The 16,568-nt window shown below is 55.6% G+C and overlaps 1 protein-coding gene across 11 annotated transcripts in view; it reads left to right on the top strand.

Moving 5' to 3' along the window:
• Positions 1 to 13,017, top strand: part of CEP164 (centrosomal protein 164) — a 63,958-nt gene extending 50,941 nt beyond the window's left edge. For 7 of the 11 annotated variants that reach the window (XM_041772062.1, XM_041772061.1, XM_041772060.1 and 4 more), the window contains 18 exons: positions 1,066 to 1,197; positions 1,284 to 1,500; positions 2,476 to 2,553; positions 2,792 to 2,923; positions 3,245 to 3,367; positions 4,385 to 4,528; positions 4,974 to 5,057; positions 5,200 to 5,274; positions 5,615 to 5,790; positions 6,135 to 6,261; positions 6,541 to 6,608; positions 7,062 to 7,269; positions 8,039 to 8,146; positions 8,728 to 8,842; positions 9,273 to 9,620; positions 10,329 to 10,395; positions 11,230 to 11,352; positions 11,542 to 12,933. In XM_041772062.1, the coding sequence (XP_041627996.1) occupies positions 1,066 to 1,197; positions 1,284 to 1,500; positions 2,476 to 2,553; positions 2,792 to 2,923; positions 3,245 to 3,367; positions 4,385 to 4,528; positions 4,974 to 5,057; positions 5,200 to 5,274; positions 5,615 to 5,790; positions 6,135 to 6,261; positions 6,541 to 6,608; positions 7,062 to 7,269; positions 8,039 to 8,146; positions 8,728 to 8,842; positions 9,273 to 9,620; positions 10,329 to 10,395; positions 11,230 to 11,352; positions 11,542 to 11,638 (2,422 nt within the window). In that variant the 3' untranslated portion in view covers positions 11,639 to 12,933. Of the gene's footprint in view, positions 1 to 1,065; positions 1,198 to 1,283; positions 1,501 to 2,475; positions 2,554 to 2,791; positions 2,924 to 3,244; positions 3,368 to 4,384; positions 4,529 to 4,973; positions 5,058 to 5,199; positions 5,275 to 5,614; positions 5,791 to 6,134; positions 6,262 to 6,540; positions 6,609 to 7,061; positions 7,270 to 8,038; positions 8,147 to 8,727; positions 8,843 to 9,272; positions 9,621 to 10,328; positions 10,396 to 11,229; positions 11,353 to 11,541 lie in introns of all 11 variants that reach the window. The other 4 variants (XM_041772063.1, XM_041772065.1, XM_041772064.1 and 1 more) reach the window with 4 other exon arrangements.
• Positions 13,018 to 16,568: the final 3,551 nt, after the last annotated feature.

Below are 16,568 nucleotides of genomic sequence, written 5' to 3'. Positions count from 1 at the left end.
GGAATCCAGGAGGGAGGATTTTTATTTAACTCAAATTTTCTATTATAATGGAGGAGAGCAGTGGTGCAGGTGACTTGAAACAAGAAAATGACCCTAATTCTTTTTCGGCTTTGGAATTCACTAGGCAGCTTTTCAAAGACATTGTCTTCTGGATCATGTTTTTCTCAGGCTTGAATTCCCTGACTGCACAGCACATGGCCCCCAGTCATGTAGGGGCTGCATGGGCAGGGGGGTGTCTACCTCAGATGAAATGGTTACTGTCGTTTGCCTGTAAATAAGATGTCCTTCATGGATTGTCAGCTCTTGCTCATAGTTTGGGGCTGGGTGATGCTGTTGAGATTTCCCAAATATTTATGGAGCACCTAGTTCGTGTCAGCTACTGTGTTCAACACCTCGGATATAACAGACTTTAAGACATGATTCTTTCTCTGGAGGAGCTCCCAGACTTGTAAGGAAGGGAGACATGTGAAAGATGAATTGTGATATATGGTACAGAGTGGCACAGGATAAGGAAGGGCAAAGGGAACAGGTTGATCAGTGAACCCGGCAGCTCTTGGGAAGACTTCTCTGAGAGGAGGGAGCTGGGTATTGAGTGGTGAATATCGTTTTGTCAAGTCAAAAACGGAATTCTAGGGAGAGGCTCCAGCACAAATGAGGGCCGAGGCGCAAGGAGGTGTGTGGCGGGACTGAGAGGCGGTGGCTCCTCTGATGTGGCTGGAACGGTTGGTTAGGTGGGGAATGAGAGGACGCAGCACCAGAGCCAGGTTGGAGTCAGACTGGATCTGTCCTTGAGTGAATGCCATGCCGAGGTGCATCTGTAGGCAGAGGGGAGCCTCTGGCAGAAAAGTTGTTCTGGGATCAAGCAGCCTGCCATCCTCTTGCTGCAGCAGAGAGCAGATAGTGTTCATGGTCCGTTCTTTACCCTGGAAGGTATTGTAGGGAGGTGGAAGGACCCAGATTTAGGAAGCTCTGCAGGCGAACTACAGGTTTTTGGAGGCCCAGAGTCAGAGACTACAAATACAAGAGTGGTTCCTCTGACAAAGTTCCCTTTCTTTTCCGTCCCAGTTCCCTGAAGGAGCAGCTGCAGAAAGCCACTGAGGAAGAGGAGAGTCAGATGAGGGAGGAGGAGAGCCAGAGACTGTCCCAGCTCCGGGCCCAGGTGCAGTCCAGTGCAGAGGCAGATGAGGGCCGACTCAGGTGAGCACGCACTGTGAGCCAGCCGCCCCGTGGTGATACCACTGGAGTGCACGGGTCTGTCCCATTCTGTCCTGTCTGTCCATCAGGGCCGAGCAGGAGGCTTCCCTGCAGAAGCTGAGAGAAGAATTGGAGTCTCTCCAGAAGGCCGAGAGGGCCAGCTTGGAACAGAGGAGCAGACAGATGCTGGAGCAGCTCAAGGAAGAGATGGAGGCCTCGGAGAAGAGAGAGCAGGCTGCCTTGAACGCTGAGAAGGAGGCAGCTTTGTGGCAGCTCAGGGAGCAGCTGCAGGGGGAGAGGAAAGAAGTGAGCCAGCAGCGTGGGGCCTCCCGTCTGACATGCCCCTGGGCTACGTGTGGAGGGGCTGGGTGCCAGGCTGTGTGGGGTGGGGGACCAGGCACAGAGGAGGTGTCTACATGGCTGGCAAGGGAGATGGTAGACAGTGGGTGGGCCAACCGTCTGGGCCTACTGCTCTGCGTGGGCCTTGCTGTCCAGGGCAGGTGCTAGCCTGTCTGCATGGCACAGTGGAGAGTGTGGCGGGTGTCCAGGGCACTGACCAAGGCCAGCAGTGGCTGGGAGCTGTCAGTGGAAGGGGAGAGGTTGGAGGGGAAACGGCCTGTGGATTTGGGAAGCTTTTGCCACTGAAAGAACTTAGACCAGACCGGATGTCTTGCAAAAAAAGGTGCCCTGTCCCCATCCTGGGCCCTGAGGGGCAGCTACAATGACCTCTCATCTCTCTCCTGCTGTAGAGAGATTGCACCCTTAGAGGGAGGTTTTCTCCTTTGCCTTTAAGCCCTGTGCCTCCAATCCTGTTTCCTGACGGTCTGTCTCTAGATAAGAGGTGGAAGTAAGGAACAGGCCACATGGAGATTTTTCTCTAGGTGATGGTGAGCATCAGTGCTTAGAGAAGGAGAGATTCCACAAGGTGGGGGAGGGTGCCCAGGGGCTCAGACAGATGGCACTGGACCTCCAGCCCTCACAGCCTTGGGCCCTAGTCATGGGCATGAGTGTGACCTGGTACCCATGGCCTAGCCTGGGGGCAGGGGGATGGGTGCGGTGACCTGAGACTTATGAAATGCCCCTCCACTCTGGCCTCAACTTGTTCATTTGCTAGTTGCAGACTTTAGGGACTGAGTTATTCTGGGGGGACAAAGATGTGCCTGTGGTTTCCCTTGGCCCTTTAGTTGGGAGAGAGTCTACATGGTCTTCCTTCCCCTGGGGCCCATGCCCAGCCAGCCTTCCCTGCCGTGCCTCCCTCACAGGCTCCTTGTTGCTCCCCAGGCGGTGGCAGCCCTGGAGAGGGAGCACAGAGCCGAGCTGGACCGGCTCTCTTCCTCGCTGGAGGCCAAGCACAGAGAGGTGAGAGGCAGCCGGCCCTGGCCTGTAAGGTGGGGCCCGCCATCCTGGTGTCTGAGTCTGGGCCTCAAGGCTCCTTCAGTGCTACCAGGCAGAAGAGCTTGACCCGATGCCTGCCCCTGGGGCGGGAGCCTTCCTCTCCCTGCAGCCCCATGAGGGTGGGCACTGGGCCCCTGGGAGGTGAGCCTCCAAGGCGGCTCTGCAGCGCCAAGTCACATCCCCTGTGCTGGGGCTTCCTCAGGTTGTCTCCAGCCTCCAGAAGAAGATAGAGGAAGCTCAGCAGAAAGAGGAGACCCAGCTGCAGGAGAGTCTCAGTCGGGCAGAGCAGAGGGCTCAGCAGAAGGTTCACCAGGTCCTCCAGTATGAGCAAGAGGTAAATGCTGGCAGACTCTTGTGGCTTCCTGTATTCCTGCCCTGGGCACTCCATCCTAGCCCAGGGGTCCCTGCTTTGCTTTGGATGGCTCAGCTGGGGCTAGAACTCCTCGTTGCATTTTTATGCCTCCATTCCCTTGGGGCCAGGCGCTTCTCCATCCTGGCACCCCTGTGCATGAGTGGGGTGTGGTGTGCATCTATCACTTGTCATGCTCGTGTGATGTGTGCAGGTGGGGGAGCACCAGGGCGGGCGTGTACTCTGCCTTCAGGGGCTGGTCCCCCCTTAGGCCAGTGTGTCACATCCCTGTCGCCTACCCTGCAGCTCAGTGGCCTCCTGCGGGAGAAGCGCCAGGAGGTGGAGAGGGAACACGAGAGGAAGCTGGACAAGATGAAGGAGGAGCACCAGCAGGTGGTGGCTGAAGCCAGAGAGCAGTACGAAGCCGAGGTGACTTGCCCCTTCCCCGGCACACAAACGCACCCATCCTGTAGTCCCTGGCAGCTGGCTGGCGCCCAGCAGTGGTGCTGTCCCAATCACCTGCTTACTACTGCTGCAGCGGAGGAGTGTCTCCCCCATAGCAGGCAGGCTCCTTCCCTCCCTGAGTGGCAGCGGCTTACAGATACTGAGCTTGTACCCTGTGCCCACGTTCTTCTCAGCTCTGATGTTCACGAACTTGTTTAGTGCCCTCAGCACCCCGAGAAGGTGAGGGCTAGAGTGACCTCCAGCTTGAAAAGGAAACAGACCTAACAGTGTGAGCCCCTTTCCCAAATGCACCAGGCTAGTAAGTCAAGGAGCTGAGATTCAAGCCCTGACGGTCTCCTTCCAAGGCCTTTAGCTTTAACCACCCGACACCATGCCATTGGGGTTAATCAGAATTCCAGGACACCAAGAAATAGCCTGGCAAGAGCCACACACTACTTAGAGCTGATCTGCCCATGTTCCCCCTTCACCCATAGGTGAAGGTCTACCCACGCCGGTGGCTGGCTCCCACTGCAGGTGAACAGGGGTGGCGGTGGGGCCTGAGGTTGGCTTACAGCTGGGCCTCTGCCTGGGATTTCGAGGCTACTGTTTCTGTAACTGGACCCCGTAACCCAACTTCTCCATACGGTCTTTCCCACACAGAAATAGCTGGCCCATGATAAAATGTAGTTGTTTCCCTTCCCAAACCGAATCTGACCTCGCTGAAGATCAGTGATAATTTTTTAATGAGTGCTCTTCCCTGGAGGAAGGAAGCTGGACCCAGTAGACAGCAGGACGGGCTGATCCCACAGGGGGTTTCTCATGGCATCCAACCAGTGCCTGTATCAGTGGCAGAAAGGGGCGCAGGTTTTCTAGGGCCTAGAAAGCTCCTCTTCTCGAAGGGCTGGCCCTAGGGAGCCTCTGGGGTCCTCTGCCTTACTGACCCGGAGCCACAGGCCTGAAGGCCTCTGCAGTTTCCCACCAGCAGCCTCCCCTTCTGGGCAGGAGAGGAAGCAGCGGACAGAACTCCTGGGCCACCTGACCAGGGAGCTGGAGCACCTGCGAAAGTCACACGAGCGAGAATTGGAGGCCGTGAGGCAGACACAGGACAGGCAGCTTGAGGACTTGCGGCGTCGGCACCGGGAGCAGGTCAGGGCTCTGGGCCATCGAGGAGCCCAGGGAGGAGGAATGGACATGTGTTGGGGGCCAGCAGCCGTGGCAGCAGCAGATCGGAGCCTTGATAGCTGCAGGTGTGGGGTGTCTTTCGCTGGCCATCCCCCAGCCAGGACACATGTGCTCCTTTGTTTTCTGGGCCAGGGAGCATCCCCCAGATTAGAGGAGCGCAGTCCCCTCCCCCTGCCCAGGGCCCTGGGGTTAGCGCCTTTCCCTCTCTTTGCCCTGAGAGGAAGACACAAGGTGTGGTACTTTCCGGGGAGCCTGCAAGGGCAAGTGGAAGAAGGCCTGAGCCTTGCATGGGGGTGTGTGGTATGGAAGGGTAGGGTGGGTCGGCCCCCCACCCCCCGCCCCGTGCCCTTAGCTGACGCCTTGCATTCTTTCCACACTTATATTTCTCGTGCTGCCTATTTCTGTGCAGGAAAGGAAACTCCAAGATTTGGAGGTGGAACTTGAAACCAGAACCAAAGATGTCAAGGCCAAATTGGCTCAGCTGGATCTCCAGGTGAGAGTGGACGTGGAGGGTGGGATCTCCAGGTGCCGTTGACCTTGGAGTCCCCTAGGGGAGCACAGGTCCTCCTGCCCTTTAGACCCGGGGCGCCTGGAGATGGCCAAGGGCCCCACTTCTATCCCCCGCCTGCCCGCAGGAGGAGACTGCCCGAAGGGAGCAGCAGCAGCAGCAGCTCCTTGATGTGCAGAGGCAGGTTGCGCTGAAGAGCGAGGTGAGCCGGCCTCCCCTGTGCTATCTTTCCTCATTCCTGTCACCCTCCCTGCCCCTCTCCCCATAGCATCCCGCCTTTGGCTCACCTGATCTGCTGCGAGCACTAGGGTTCCCAACTACATTGGTGGTATCCCACAGGTAGCAGGGCCCTCTGGCTGGAGCCCAGCTGAGATCCCCAGGGAGTGGGGCTGTGGAAGGTAGGCAGAGCCTGCATGCTTCCTGACCTGGGCACAGGGACTGCAGTGTCGTTGAGGTCCACCCTCTTTCCTTGGCTGTTCAGGCTTCCCTGTCCTACTTCCCGCCTTTGTCCCACATGTCTCTGGGTGCTTCTCTCCCACCAGGAGGCCACGGCCAACCATCAGCATTTGGAGGAGGCAAAGAAGGAACACACCCATCTGTTGGAGTCCAACCAACAGCTTCGGAAACTTCTCGATGAACTTCGGGCCCACAAATTGGAGCTGGAGTCCCAGGTAGATGCGCTGCAGACCCAGAGTCAGAGGCTGCAGAAGCAAGTCAGGTACGTGAGCACTCTGCACTTGGACTTGCCTGCTGCCTCCTGCCTGCTGTCTGACACGCCTGGGTGGGCAGAGGTAGAACTAGGCAGAGGGGCCTTGCTGCATTTTGTAGGGAGTAAGGGGTAAGAGGCTGTGAACACCTAGGGGTCCCTGGTTCTACTGGTCATGCCTCGGTCATGCCTCAGCCCTCCCCCAGCGGCTTTGATGGATGTGGGCCTGCTGTCTCCCTAAGACCAGGGCTTGAAGTCCCCCCCTCCCAGCAGTCATGACGGTGTGCTGCCTGCCCTGCTGCATCATATGACCCTGCTTCCCCCACCCCATCCCCCACTCCCATTTCCAATCACAGCGACCTGGAGGCTGAAGCCCAGAGGAAGCAGGACATACTGAAAGAGCTGGCAGCTAAGGAGAGTAACGCTTCTGCACAGTGTGAGCTGGATCTTCGCATTGAGGACCTGAGGAAATCCTTCGGGACAGTGAGTTTTCTGAGCCTTGGAAGGGACAGTTTGGTGGGTCTGGGGCAGGGCTCTAGGAGGGGTCCCAGCTCTGCTTTATCTATGACCTTGACCTTAGCTTCCTGTCCTTAATATTCCCAGTCCTCCATCTCCATCAGTCAGACAATACTGGTGAGTGAATAGCGCCCAGCAGCCCCCAGAGCCATTACCTGTTTAGGCCCCTGGTAGGAGCTTTGAGGGGTCCCTTGAGCCTGCAGTGTATCTGATATTCAGTGGGTCTTTTCTACTGTATGTCCTTAGAACCAGACCAAAGAGGTATCCTCTATTCTCTCTCAGAGCAAGGAGGAGACCAACTTGTCCTTGGACAGGTGAGTTCTGATGCCTTAGTTTGGATCCAGGGTTCCATGAAGGGGTGAGTACCTGCATCACAGATCTGGGGTGAAGTGAAATGAGTTGACTGTGATCGCCAGTGGGGCTTGGTTTGGGGACGAGGACCTGAGGGACACACAGAATTTCTTTGGCAAGCCAAGAAGGTGCCCGTTATGACCACTGATCCAGCATGCTGGGATCTGCTACCCTCTGGTTGAGGATCAGGCTGGTGGGAGTGTGTGGCCCTCTGTCTGGAAGTCCTTTAGAGGCAGGGTGGGAGGACTGTGCAGGGTGCCGTGCAGTAGAGTGTGAACACCAGCAATATTCAGCCCAGCATCATTGTGTGTGCTCAGGATGGGCCTCGGTCGGGGCAGCGCTCAGGGGACCCACAGCAGGAGGTTCTCAGAGTGTGTCTTTTCCCTTCCCACCCCTCCTGTCCTGGCCACCCACAGTGTCCGACACTACCTCTCTGCTGAGGGCATAGCACTCCGTAGTGCCAAGGAGTTCCTGGTGCAGCAGACACGCTCCATGCGGAGGCGGCAGACGGCCCTGAAGGCCGCCCAGGAGCACTGGCGCCAGGAGCTGGCCAGTGCTCAGGAGGCCACCCAGGATCCCCCAAGCGCCAAGGCCCTGGAAGATGTGCGCAAGGACCTGGAGGAGGTCAGGAGCCTGGAGGAGAGCCTGCCTCCCTCACAGTGGGGGGACCTGGGGGGTGCTGGGCAGGTGACGCGGGTTATCTGTGTCCGTGAGGATGAAAGTGCCTTATATTTATGAGTCAGGGCACAGGTGCAGAGCGCTTTCTTCAGCACTTGATCATTTGATCCTCATGATAACCACGGATGATGTACAAGGCAGGGGTGTTACTCTGGCTTTCTAGGAGAGAAGTACAAGGGAGGATTTAAAAATTTCCCATCCAGTGTTTTGCTTGTCCTTTCCATTACACTGAAGACTTGGTTCATAAATGAATCCTCTGAGCACACTGGGCGCCAGGCTGACATGCTTTTCTGATCACTTGATTTCCAGTGAAAAGGCAGAGACCTAGTGCTGCCTTCTGAGGGTCTTGGTGGAGCCTGCTCCCTTAGAATTCTGTTGGCGCTCAGAGCTGGCATGGGGCAGGCTTCCCAGAGGCATCGGCCTGCCACCCTCAGGCCCTCCCTGCTCTGCTGAACGCTGAGAGTGCAGGGAGCGGGAGCACTGACATGATAACCCTGCACTGAGAGCAACCCTTGGAGAGTGTTAGGTATGGGCCCGGGCGAAGCATATCTCTACCTCCTCCAATCCTTACGACCCTAGAAGACTAGTATTTCTCTTCTGCAGATGACAGTCTAGACTGAGAGGTCATTTGCACAGACTCACCTGGCTAATGACATGCAGAGCTAGGGCTCCAGGATCTGTGCTTAGCACCCCCCTCCCATCTCTCTGGCTGCAGGAGACCAGGCATCTGGACGAGATGAGGTCAGCCATGCAGAAGGGCCATGACCTGCTGAGGAAGAAGGAGGAGAAGCTCATTCAGCTGGAGTCCTCTCTTCAGGAAGAGGTGCGACGTGGTGGCTCCGGCCCCCCTGCTTCTATTCCTGGGATGCAGTTGGGTTCTTTGGTCCCATGGAGTGGGGAGCTGGGCCTCTGGGGCTCCTGGGCTGGTGATGTGGCAGTGGCTTTGGCCTTGAGGTTTCTGACTACATCTGTGGGTTTGCATATCTGTGCGGAGTGGTTGAGCAAACCTGGAGCCTCTTGTTGTGGGTTCTTGAGAGGCGCTGGCCCCTGCCCAGCCCCTGCCTGGCCCCTGAGGAGAGCTGTGCCCGGGGGGGTTGGAATGGACAGACCTAGGCTTCCCTGGGGCCTTGTCCCCTGATGCCGGAGGTGTGGGTGTGGTTGAAGGAAAGCCCAGGTGAAGAGACCCTGCAGGGGGGAAGGGGCCCTGGTTCTGGGGCCCTGCTGCCTGTGTTTTGGGCCCATGGTGCCCCCTAGCCCTGCCTCCCTTCCCCCATGCCGTAAGGCAGCCAGTATGGTGTCCCTCTTCCTGAACTTTGGGTCCCAGAGAGTGCCCACCCATTGCAAGGACTGCGGGGAGAATGCACTGGGCAGGCACCAGTACTGACTGCTGCTTGTACCCCTCAGGCTTCGGAAGAGGACACTCTGAGAAGAGCCCCCACCAAGAAGGTGGTGACTTTTGACCTCAGCGACATGGAAGACATGAGCAGCACCAGCTCTGAGGCCTGCTCCCTGCCTCACAGTGAGTGTCAGTGGCTGCAGGGGGTGGGCCACAGTACCCACTGAGAGGGAGGGATGTGGGGAGGGGCAGCCCCCCTTCTTCAGCCCTGCATGGGTACACCTCTGGGAGCCAGCGTCTGGAGTAGGTACTCAGTAATGCTCGGAAGGAGTGACCCAGCACACAGGGACCACGTGAATGTGCACAGACCTTCCAGTGCCTTCTGGGACATGTTCTCCCTCTGCCGCTCTGGTCTGCAAAGGACATCTCCTCCTTCCTTGCTGCTCTCTGGAGAGGCTTTTTCCCCTGGCCAGCTTCTGGTCTGCGCTATCTGGAATTCAGAAGCCCTGCCATCCCTGTGACTTCCGTCAGCTGAGGGGCTGTGGTCCTGCAGACCAGGGAGGGGCAACCAGTAGGGTGCCCGGGGCCCTGAAGCCTAGTCCTTTCCTTTCAGTCAACCTGACCACCAGTGCCGCCTTCCCCAACGAGTTCCACTATTTGAGCAATTCCCTGCATCAGATCAGCAGCCAACTGAATGGTGTCCTCAGCATGCTGGGCAGTCTCAACCCGCAGCTGCCACCACCGCTCTTCACTGCTACACCGGTGCACACCCTGGCCCGGGACCCCAGGAGTGCCCCCACGCACACCTGCCCCTCCCTGGCCCGGGTCTCAGCCTCACCGCTGGGTAGGCCTACATCCACCCAGTGGGCCTGGGACCCCGGGTTGGGCCCCAGGCTCTCCTCCTCTGTGACTCAGACAGTGGACGACTTCCTGGTGGAGAAGTGGCGCAAGTATTTTCCAAGTAAGCCTCCCTCTTATTGCCCCTGGCTTGGGCAAGGTCCATCCCATTATGACTTGCTGGTTTCCCTGTAACCACGGGCTCCGTGGGTCTACAGTTTGCCTGGAGCTTGGGCTGATTGGAGCCTTTCTGATGTGATCCAAAGCTTAGCAAAAGCTTAGCAGAACCTGAAAGGTCATCCCTGTCATCACTACCATCTTGTGCTTTGTGTGAGGGGCCAGGCATGAGTCCTTCTGATAAGCCTCTGAGGTAGTGACATTTATCTTACCTTACAGACGAGAAAAACTGAGACTCAGAGAGGTTAAGAGATATGCCCCAGGGTTTCTAGAGAATAAGTAACACACTGGGTTCTGAGCTCCCTGTCTCTGTGACTTCAAGATTCTGCTTATAACCCCTCGGCCATATAGCTTTGCCCTGCCTCTGGGCGAGAAGGCCTCACCTGGTCTCTTAAGTCCTGCTGAAGAATGCAAAAAGCCATAAAAACATAGTTATTTGGGGGGAAAATTTACATATCTTTTTTGTGAATCCTAAAAGAAAAGTAGCTTCAATTTTAGAAGTAAATAGGACAAATTCCTGTCTCTCATCTGTGTCTCACATCCAACCACCGAAACGTTCCCTGTTGCTGGTGTCTGCGGGAGGTGGGAGGGGCACAGATGGGTTTGGGCTGGCTTCCACCGCCCGTTTCTGGACAATTGCCTCCCACTTTTCCAGCTGGAGTTCCGTTCCTCAGCAGCAACCCTGCCCCACTGGAGAACAGGCTGGGTTATGTGTCTGCCAGGTAAGCCTCACCGTGGGCTCAGGGTGGGAACCACACAGCCCTGTCGCTTTCCTGCACCTCCCTGGACAGGTGGCACCTCCCAGGGGAGAACTCTGGTCACGTTGCCCAGAGAGCTGGGATAGGCTCCCAGGCCACAAAGTTGCCTGGGTCTGAGGTGCCTCTGCGATCAAAGCCCAGCCCACCCCAGTGGCGGCTGGTCTCACCTGGCCTACCTGTATGGGGAAGGTGCCTGGTAGCACCTGCAGGGAGAGATGGGCCCTTCCTGCCCTTGAGCATGGCTTTTGTCTTTGCCATTAAGCTCATTGTCTGCTTTGTAGGTTCCCTTCTTCCCCAGGTCCTGCTGAGCAACATCTGGAGTGAGAGGGGCACCCTGTGGGAGAGACAGATGGGCAATTATTTAAACCTGTTATTAATTTCCCATTCATCTTCTTCCTTGCCAAATTTTCCCCTGCCCACCCCCACTCCCTCACAGGCCCCCTGCCATAAGCACCCCCACTTACCCTTTGACCCACTGGGGAGCTGATGCTAGGCAGGTATTTGAGTCAACAGAGGGGAAAGCTTTCGCTAATCGGCTGGGCTGGGACCAGGCAGATATGGGAGGGCTGATGCCAGGAGTGTCCACCCAGGGGAGGGGCGGAGGGGTCCACCACCTTGTCCTTGGGGAACAGATGCCCATCCTTCCAGAAGAGCATTCCTGCCAGTAAAGGAAGCTTTGAATTGCTGAAGCAACCCCTCACAGCCCCTGGCTGGTGTGCATAGAGGAGGAGGGAGATGTGCCGGCCTGTGGCCCGTGTCGCACGGCCCCTTCTTCCAGTTCTGTCACCTCCTTCCCAGTGAGCAGCTGCGCCTCCTGCAGCGGTCCCAGGCCCACGGCCCCGGGGTGGGCAGCCCTGACTTTCAGAGCATGATCGAGGCCAACCGAAAGTGGCTAGAACATTACAGGAATGACCCCACGCTGTATCCTTTGACTGCTGCTCCCCAGGCCGTGGGCCCTTCCTGCGGTCAGTGCCGGGATGGCTGAGTTGGGCTTCGGGGCTTGTGTTTGTACCCCGGGTGGGTCCAAGGAGGACCGTGTGTGGCCTTTGGCCCCTCCCTGGATGTGCTTAGTGGACTCCACTGCAGAGATTTCCTTCACTTAATGGCCAGACAGCTGTTCTCTTCAGTGCCCAAGCCAGCGGCTAGCTCCAGACTCCTGCAGCTGGGCCTGGATGAGCACAACACACTGAAGGTGTATCACTACTAGGGCCCCAACCTCTCCCGCGCCCGGACCAAGTGCCTGAGGAGCCGCCTGCGCTCTGTTCCTTCTGAGCGAGCGTTCTCCTGCCCCGGGTGCCCTATTTGCTGCCTGCCCCAGTCAGAGGAACCATGGAGGCCAGGGCTGGGTGGAAAGGATGGTGCCACTGAACACTGTAAGCTGCCCCTCTGAGCCCACATGTATCACGCTGAAGAATGTGGACTTCTGGGAACTCCCACCTGGATGAGGCAGCATTGACATGGGGTGATGGAGACCCGGGAGCCTTCAGGAGGGAGGACATGGTATTAGGAGTTGCCTCCCAAGGCCAAGGGCCTCCCGTTGGAGCTGAGTTGATCCCCTGGACCTGCAGGGGGCTCCATGCTTAGTGCTCCTGCAGTGATGTTCATATGGTCCTTAATTCAGTAGAACAAAGCCCCCCAGCATGTCTGTACCCTGGGGGACCAGGCTTTAATACCTCAGCCTCAGACAGACCCTTTTCTTTCTTTTTTCAAGTCTCCTTATTGAGCATTCTATCTCAGGATTGGGCCCAGAGCTCATACAGAGGTTGCTGGTAGTTGGCCCCCAGAAGCTCTGCTGCCTCTCCTCCCTCTGCTGGCTCTGTGCTTTCCTCAGGGGCACCCCCTTCCCTTCCCTCAGGCTCCTCCCTGGAGCCTCCCCCTGACCCCCAAGTCTCAGGTTGCAAGCATACAACTTTCAAGAAACCAACAAGCCCTAGGAAAAGCCTGGGATGGCTTTGGGTCCTCATCTTGGTTTTGTCTTTCTGGGCCGCCACGGAGAGAGGGGGGGTTCTTGTTTCCACCCCTCTAGCATCCGTCCTCAGAGCTGGTAGGCTGGTTCTGAAGGCAGCACCTGGCACTGGCAGTGGGGATCTTGTGCCAGGTCGAGCCGCTGCCATTCTGGCACGGCTCCCTGCGGTCCCGCTTCCCATCAGAGGGCTCCTCGAGGGGCTGCAGGCCATGTTCTCGGACATCTGTCCCATTGTTTGAATAAAATGTCCCCATATTTGTCTCAAAAGCTATGGGTTGCCCTCGCCTCTCCACTGCATACAAACCAAGTCTCTGCCAGCCTCTCACTCAGTTCTTTGTCTGGGACTAAGAAACTTTTTACTTCCCTCCCCCTCCACCCCCACCCCTTAGGCATCAGTCTACCATAGAGAAAAAAGTCCATTTTGTTATTTGGCTCATTCTGTGTGCTTCGGGGCTAGCTCATGTGTTACAACCAACTCTGGTGACAATCCTGTGTTTTCTACAGCAATTAAATCCCTGCAGGTCCATTTGCCACAAGGCAGCTGTGTGAATGTGTCTCCTCCTCTTTGAAGGCCCTGGCCTCCTTCTTCTTAAGAATAAAGGAAGGAAAAATTAACATTCTCAAACCCCTTCCTAGGTGGTCTAATCTACTCACAACAAGCCTGTAAATACAGGTGTGGGGAGGAAAACCCAGGGGCTCAGAGACCTGCAGGTCCCGAAGGAAGTAGCCTAGTTTCTGCCACATGAGAGCCCTTGGCCTCTCATCTGTGCCCCCAGAGCTGCCTGTCCCTGCTGCGTGGAAACCTCAGGAAGCACTGATATTCTTCATTCCCCGCCCCACTCTGCCACCTACCAGCTGGAGACTCACCATGCCATCTCCCAAAGACTACTCGGCATCGTTTTCTGCATGTACACAAATGAAAGCCAAGCCCCCTGAAGCCCTAAGCTGGCAAAGTTAGGTGGGTTTTGTTTTCTGCTCCAGTGGTGTGAGCAGCCAACATAGTTTTGGATTTATAGCAACAGAATTGCTAGGAGAACCAACCCAGGTGGCTGTGTTTCACAGATTTGCATGAGAAAACCACTTCAAACATACAGCTTAATGGAGCCTCCTCTGTGTCCCAGTGTCCTACCTGCTCTGATGAAGGGAGGGAGGAGAGATGCTAACATTGGTCGAACCTTCCGTGTGTAGGTGCCTTTCAAATATTACCTAATTTAACCCACTTAACCTGTGAAGTTGGTATGTTTTATAGATGGGGAGCTTCAGGCTCAGAGAGATTAAATGACCAACAGCTCAGGGTCACCCAAGATTTGAACCTAGATCTACACATCTCCAAAAGCCGAGTTATACTGAGCCTGCTCCCCTATGTCAGCACCTTCTGTCCTGATCACACAATAGTCCTGGCCCACTTGGTTTGAAGAGCTGGGTCCCAGGGAGGGAGGGCCTTCTAGCTGGGTGAGCAACCCCCCCTTCTCTGCCACTGCCCCAGGTTCAATTTTACAAGGCAGACTTTTTCCAAAGACTAAAACAGTCCTGTCTCTCCCCTTTGAGATGATAGAGTCTAGCTGGGGAGTCTAGACTCATAGCCCTTTGTAGCTGAAGGGAACCTTGCCCATGACTGGTCCCCTCATGTTTACAGTGGCAGAAATGGCCTAGAGAGATTATGAGAGTTAACCAGAGTTACAGTCAGGGTGTGGAAGAAGCGGGAGCTCTGACGCCCAGCCACTCTTCAGGAAAGAGTGTTTTTAAAAAGATAGTTACTTTGAACAGGCTACATGTATCATTTGAGTACTGAGCCATGTGAACAAAAGTCTGTCCATCCTTGGGCCAGTCTTCTCTTCGAAGGTTCCTTCTGGAGATTTTATGCAAATACAAGAAAAGAAAGGGCGGTGTTGTGATTATCTTCCCTTTTACTGGTCTAACCTAGGATCAGACAGTCTCCCAAAGCTCTTCTGTGAGATGTTCATTGAGTATTTTCCGAAAGGTACAAGGTTGTCAATGGCAGCCCCCACCCCCACCGCCATGAAGACTTCCACACAAAATGGCAGCTTGGGGAGGGGGAGATAATCTTGGCCATAGGACACCTGGGTCTACCTTTGGCTCTGACACCTGCAAGCTCTGTGACCTGAACAAGTCCTTTCCAGGCCTGTGCCCCCTCCACCCCCCCCCCCAGCCCTGCCAGTTAAAAGCTCAAAGCCTAAACCCTATTCTAGGAATGAAGCAGGGCGGCTGCCTTGGGTGGAACGTTGCTCTAACCCAGGGGGGAGGCTGGAAAGTCTCCAGTGGTCTAAATTAGACTCTGGTGGGGGAGGGTGACTGGTGGGGTTTCCAGTCCCACCACCAGCTTTTTGCAGGTTAGGTGAGGGGATGATGATTAAAAAATGGATCCCCTAAAAAAAAAAAAAAATGGATCCCCTGACATCACCAGTGTCCTGGATAGAATGGGAAAGTCTTTTCCTCCTTTCCTCTCGCATCTCCTGCCTTGCTGATTGAATCTGCCGTCTCTAGCAGATACGTTCCACAGAGGGCCCAGTGAAGGGCAGAAGAGCACTGTTTGCATGATGGAGGGGAGGGATGCCTGCCCTTGGGAGCTAGGGAGCGGAGGGACAGTGGGATGAGTTCCACTCACATTTAAAAAAGCAAAGGGGATGTGAGTCAAACAAGAGTTCCCACTTTATCCTCTCTGTGCCTCAATCTTCATATCTGTGAAATGGGGTGACTTGTCCCATAAAGTGGTTGGGAGGATTAAAGAAGTTAATCCATATAAAGTCCTCAAAACAATGTTCAACACATAGTAAGGGCAAGGACACCACCAAGGTAGCAACAGAGGCCATTCCTGACCACTCCCCTTCATAAGAATACTAGCAGCTATCCACGGATGACACACGACGGAGAGAATCCTAGAACCTGGGGTGAGGCTGAAGCATGCCTTGCAGAGACTAGACAGATAAGAGAAGGGGCTACAAGCCCACTTTGCTGCCCCTCCCCCACACTGAGAGTTCCCCTGAACCTGCAGTTCCTCCAAGAAAGAGGAGTTTAGGTGAGACATCCAGTTCCTCCAGCACTGTGGGTCACTTTGTGGGAGCCCCTACTATGGTTTCACCCCATGGGGATTGCAGGGGAATCTGTGACATCAATGGGGAAGGACTTCCAGCAAACAGCACATGGATCTTGGCCAACCAAGTTCATACTTGCAGGGCCCAGGTAGTAATCCCAACCAATGGCTTTACTTACCGGCAAAATCAGGTTAGTACAGTCTGACCAGGCAAGCTGTGGGTCTGCTTGATTCAGGTCTTCCTCCTCAGGCTCTGTAGCAGAAGCCTCCCCCATGCCTGGGCAGAAGAGCTGGGTGATAGCCACACCAGCTGTGAGGTGTGGCTCCCAATCCATCCTGACCAGAAAGCCTGTTTGGGAAAATTTGAGAGTTGCCTGAAGGAGGCTCTCCCAAGTCCCACTGAGGCAGGATAACTGAATCATGGCTACACTCGCTATGGAACATGGTCCTTGGCCCCATCTGATAAGGAAAGGCTGCTAAGAACACCTGGAATCTTCACATAACCCAGCAACACTTGAGCTGAGAGGCAAGTGTGCAGAACTGACCACCCCTAGAGCAAAGCTAGTGGCCCTGTTTGGTCAGGGAAGTTGGGCATGGGTCAGCTTGAGTCAGGACCACAAAGAGCCTTAATGACCTTGGAGCTGCTTTTCCCACTGCACCTCAGCAGGGAAACTTAAGTTCATAGTCCCACTTACAGCTGAATATGGCTTTAGCCCACCTGACTAAGGAGCTTTACCAGAGCACCGAGGAAGCTGCATGGTCCACCCAACAGCCCTATTTACAATGGCATTTGAACAGAACATAGCCCGTGGCTTTCCTGTCTGCAGAGCAAAATTGGTGGCCTCATCCAACCAAGATATTCAATACACACTCTTGTCTGATTTGGGTCCCCAAACTGAACCATGACCCTGGGTTTGTCCTGCTGCCCCGCCAGGGCAGGGAAGCTTATGCATGGCTTCACCTGCTGCTAAGTATAGCACTTGGTCCCTAGGAAGCCTGACCAGAGAATTTAGGCAACCATGGAACTCAACCTACAGCTTCATTTGGAAGCAAGCCAGCAGTCTTATCCAGCTGTTTTCAGCCAGTGCAATCCCCAACCCCCATGATCTCTGAGCTTAA

The sequence above is a fragment of the Vulpes lagopus genome, chromosome 10, assembly GCF_018345385.1.
Source record: "Vulpes lagopus strain Blue_001 chromosome 10, ASM1834538v1, whole genome shotgun sequence".
Taxonomy (NCBI): domain Eukaryota; kingdom Metazoa; phylum Chordata; class Mammalia; order Carnivora; family Canidae; genus Vulpes; species Vulpes lagopus.
Note: the sequence above shows the minus strand (reverse complement) of the source record. Positions and strands in the feature narration are given on the sequence as shown.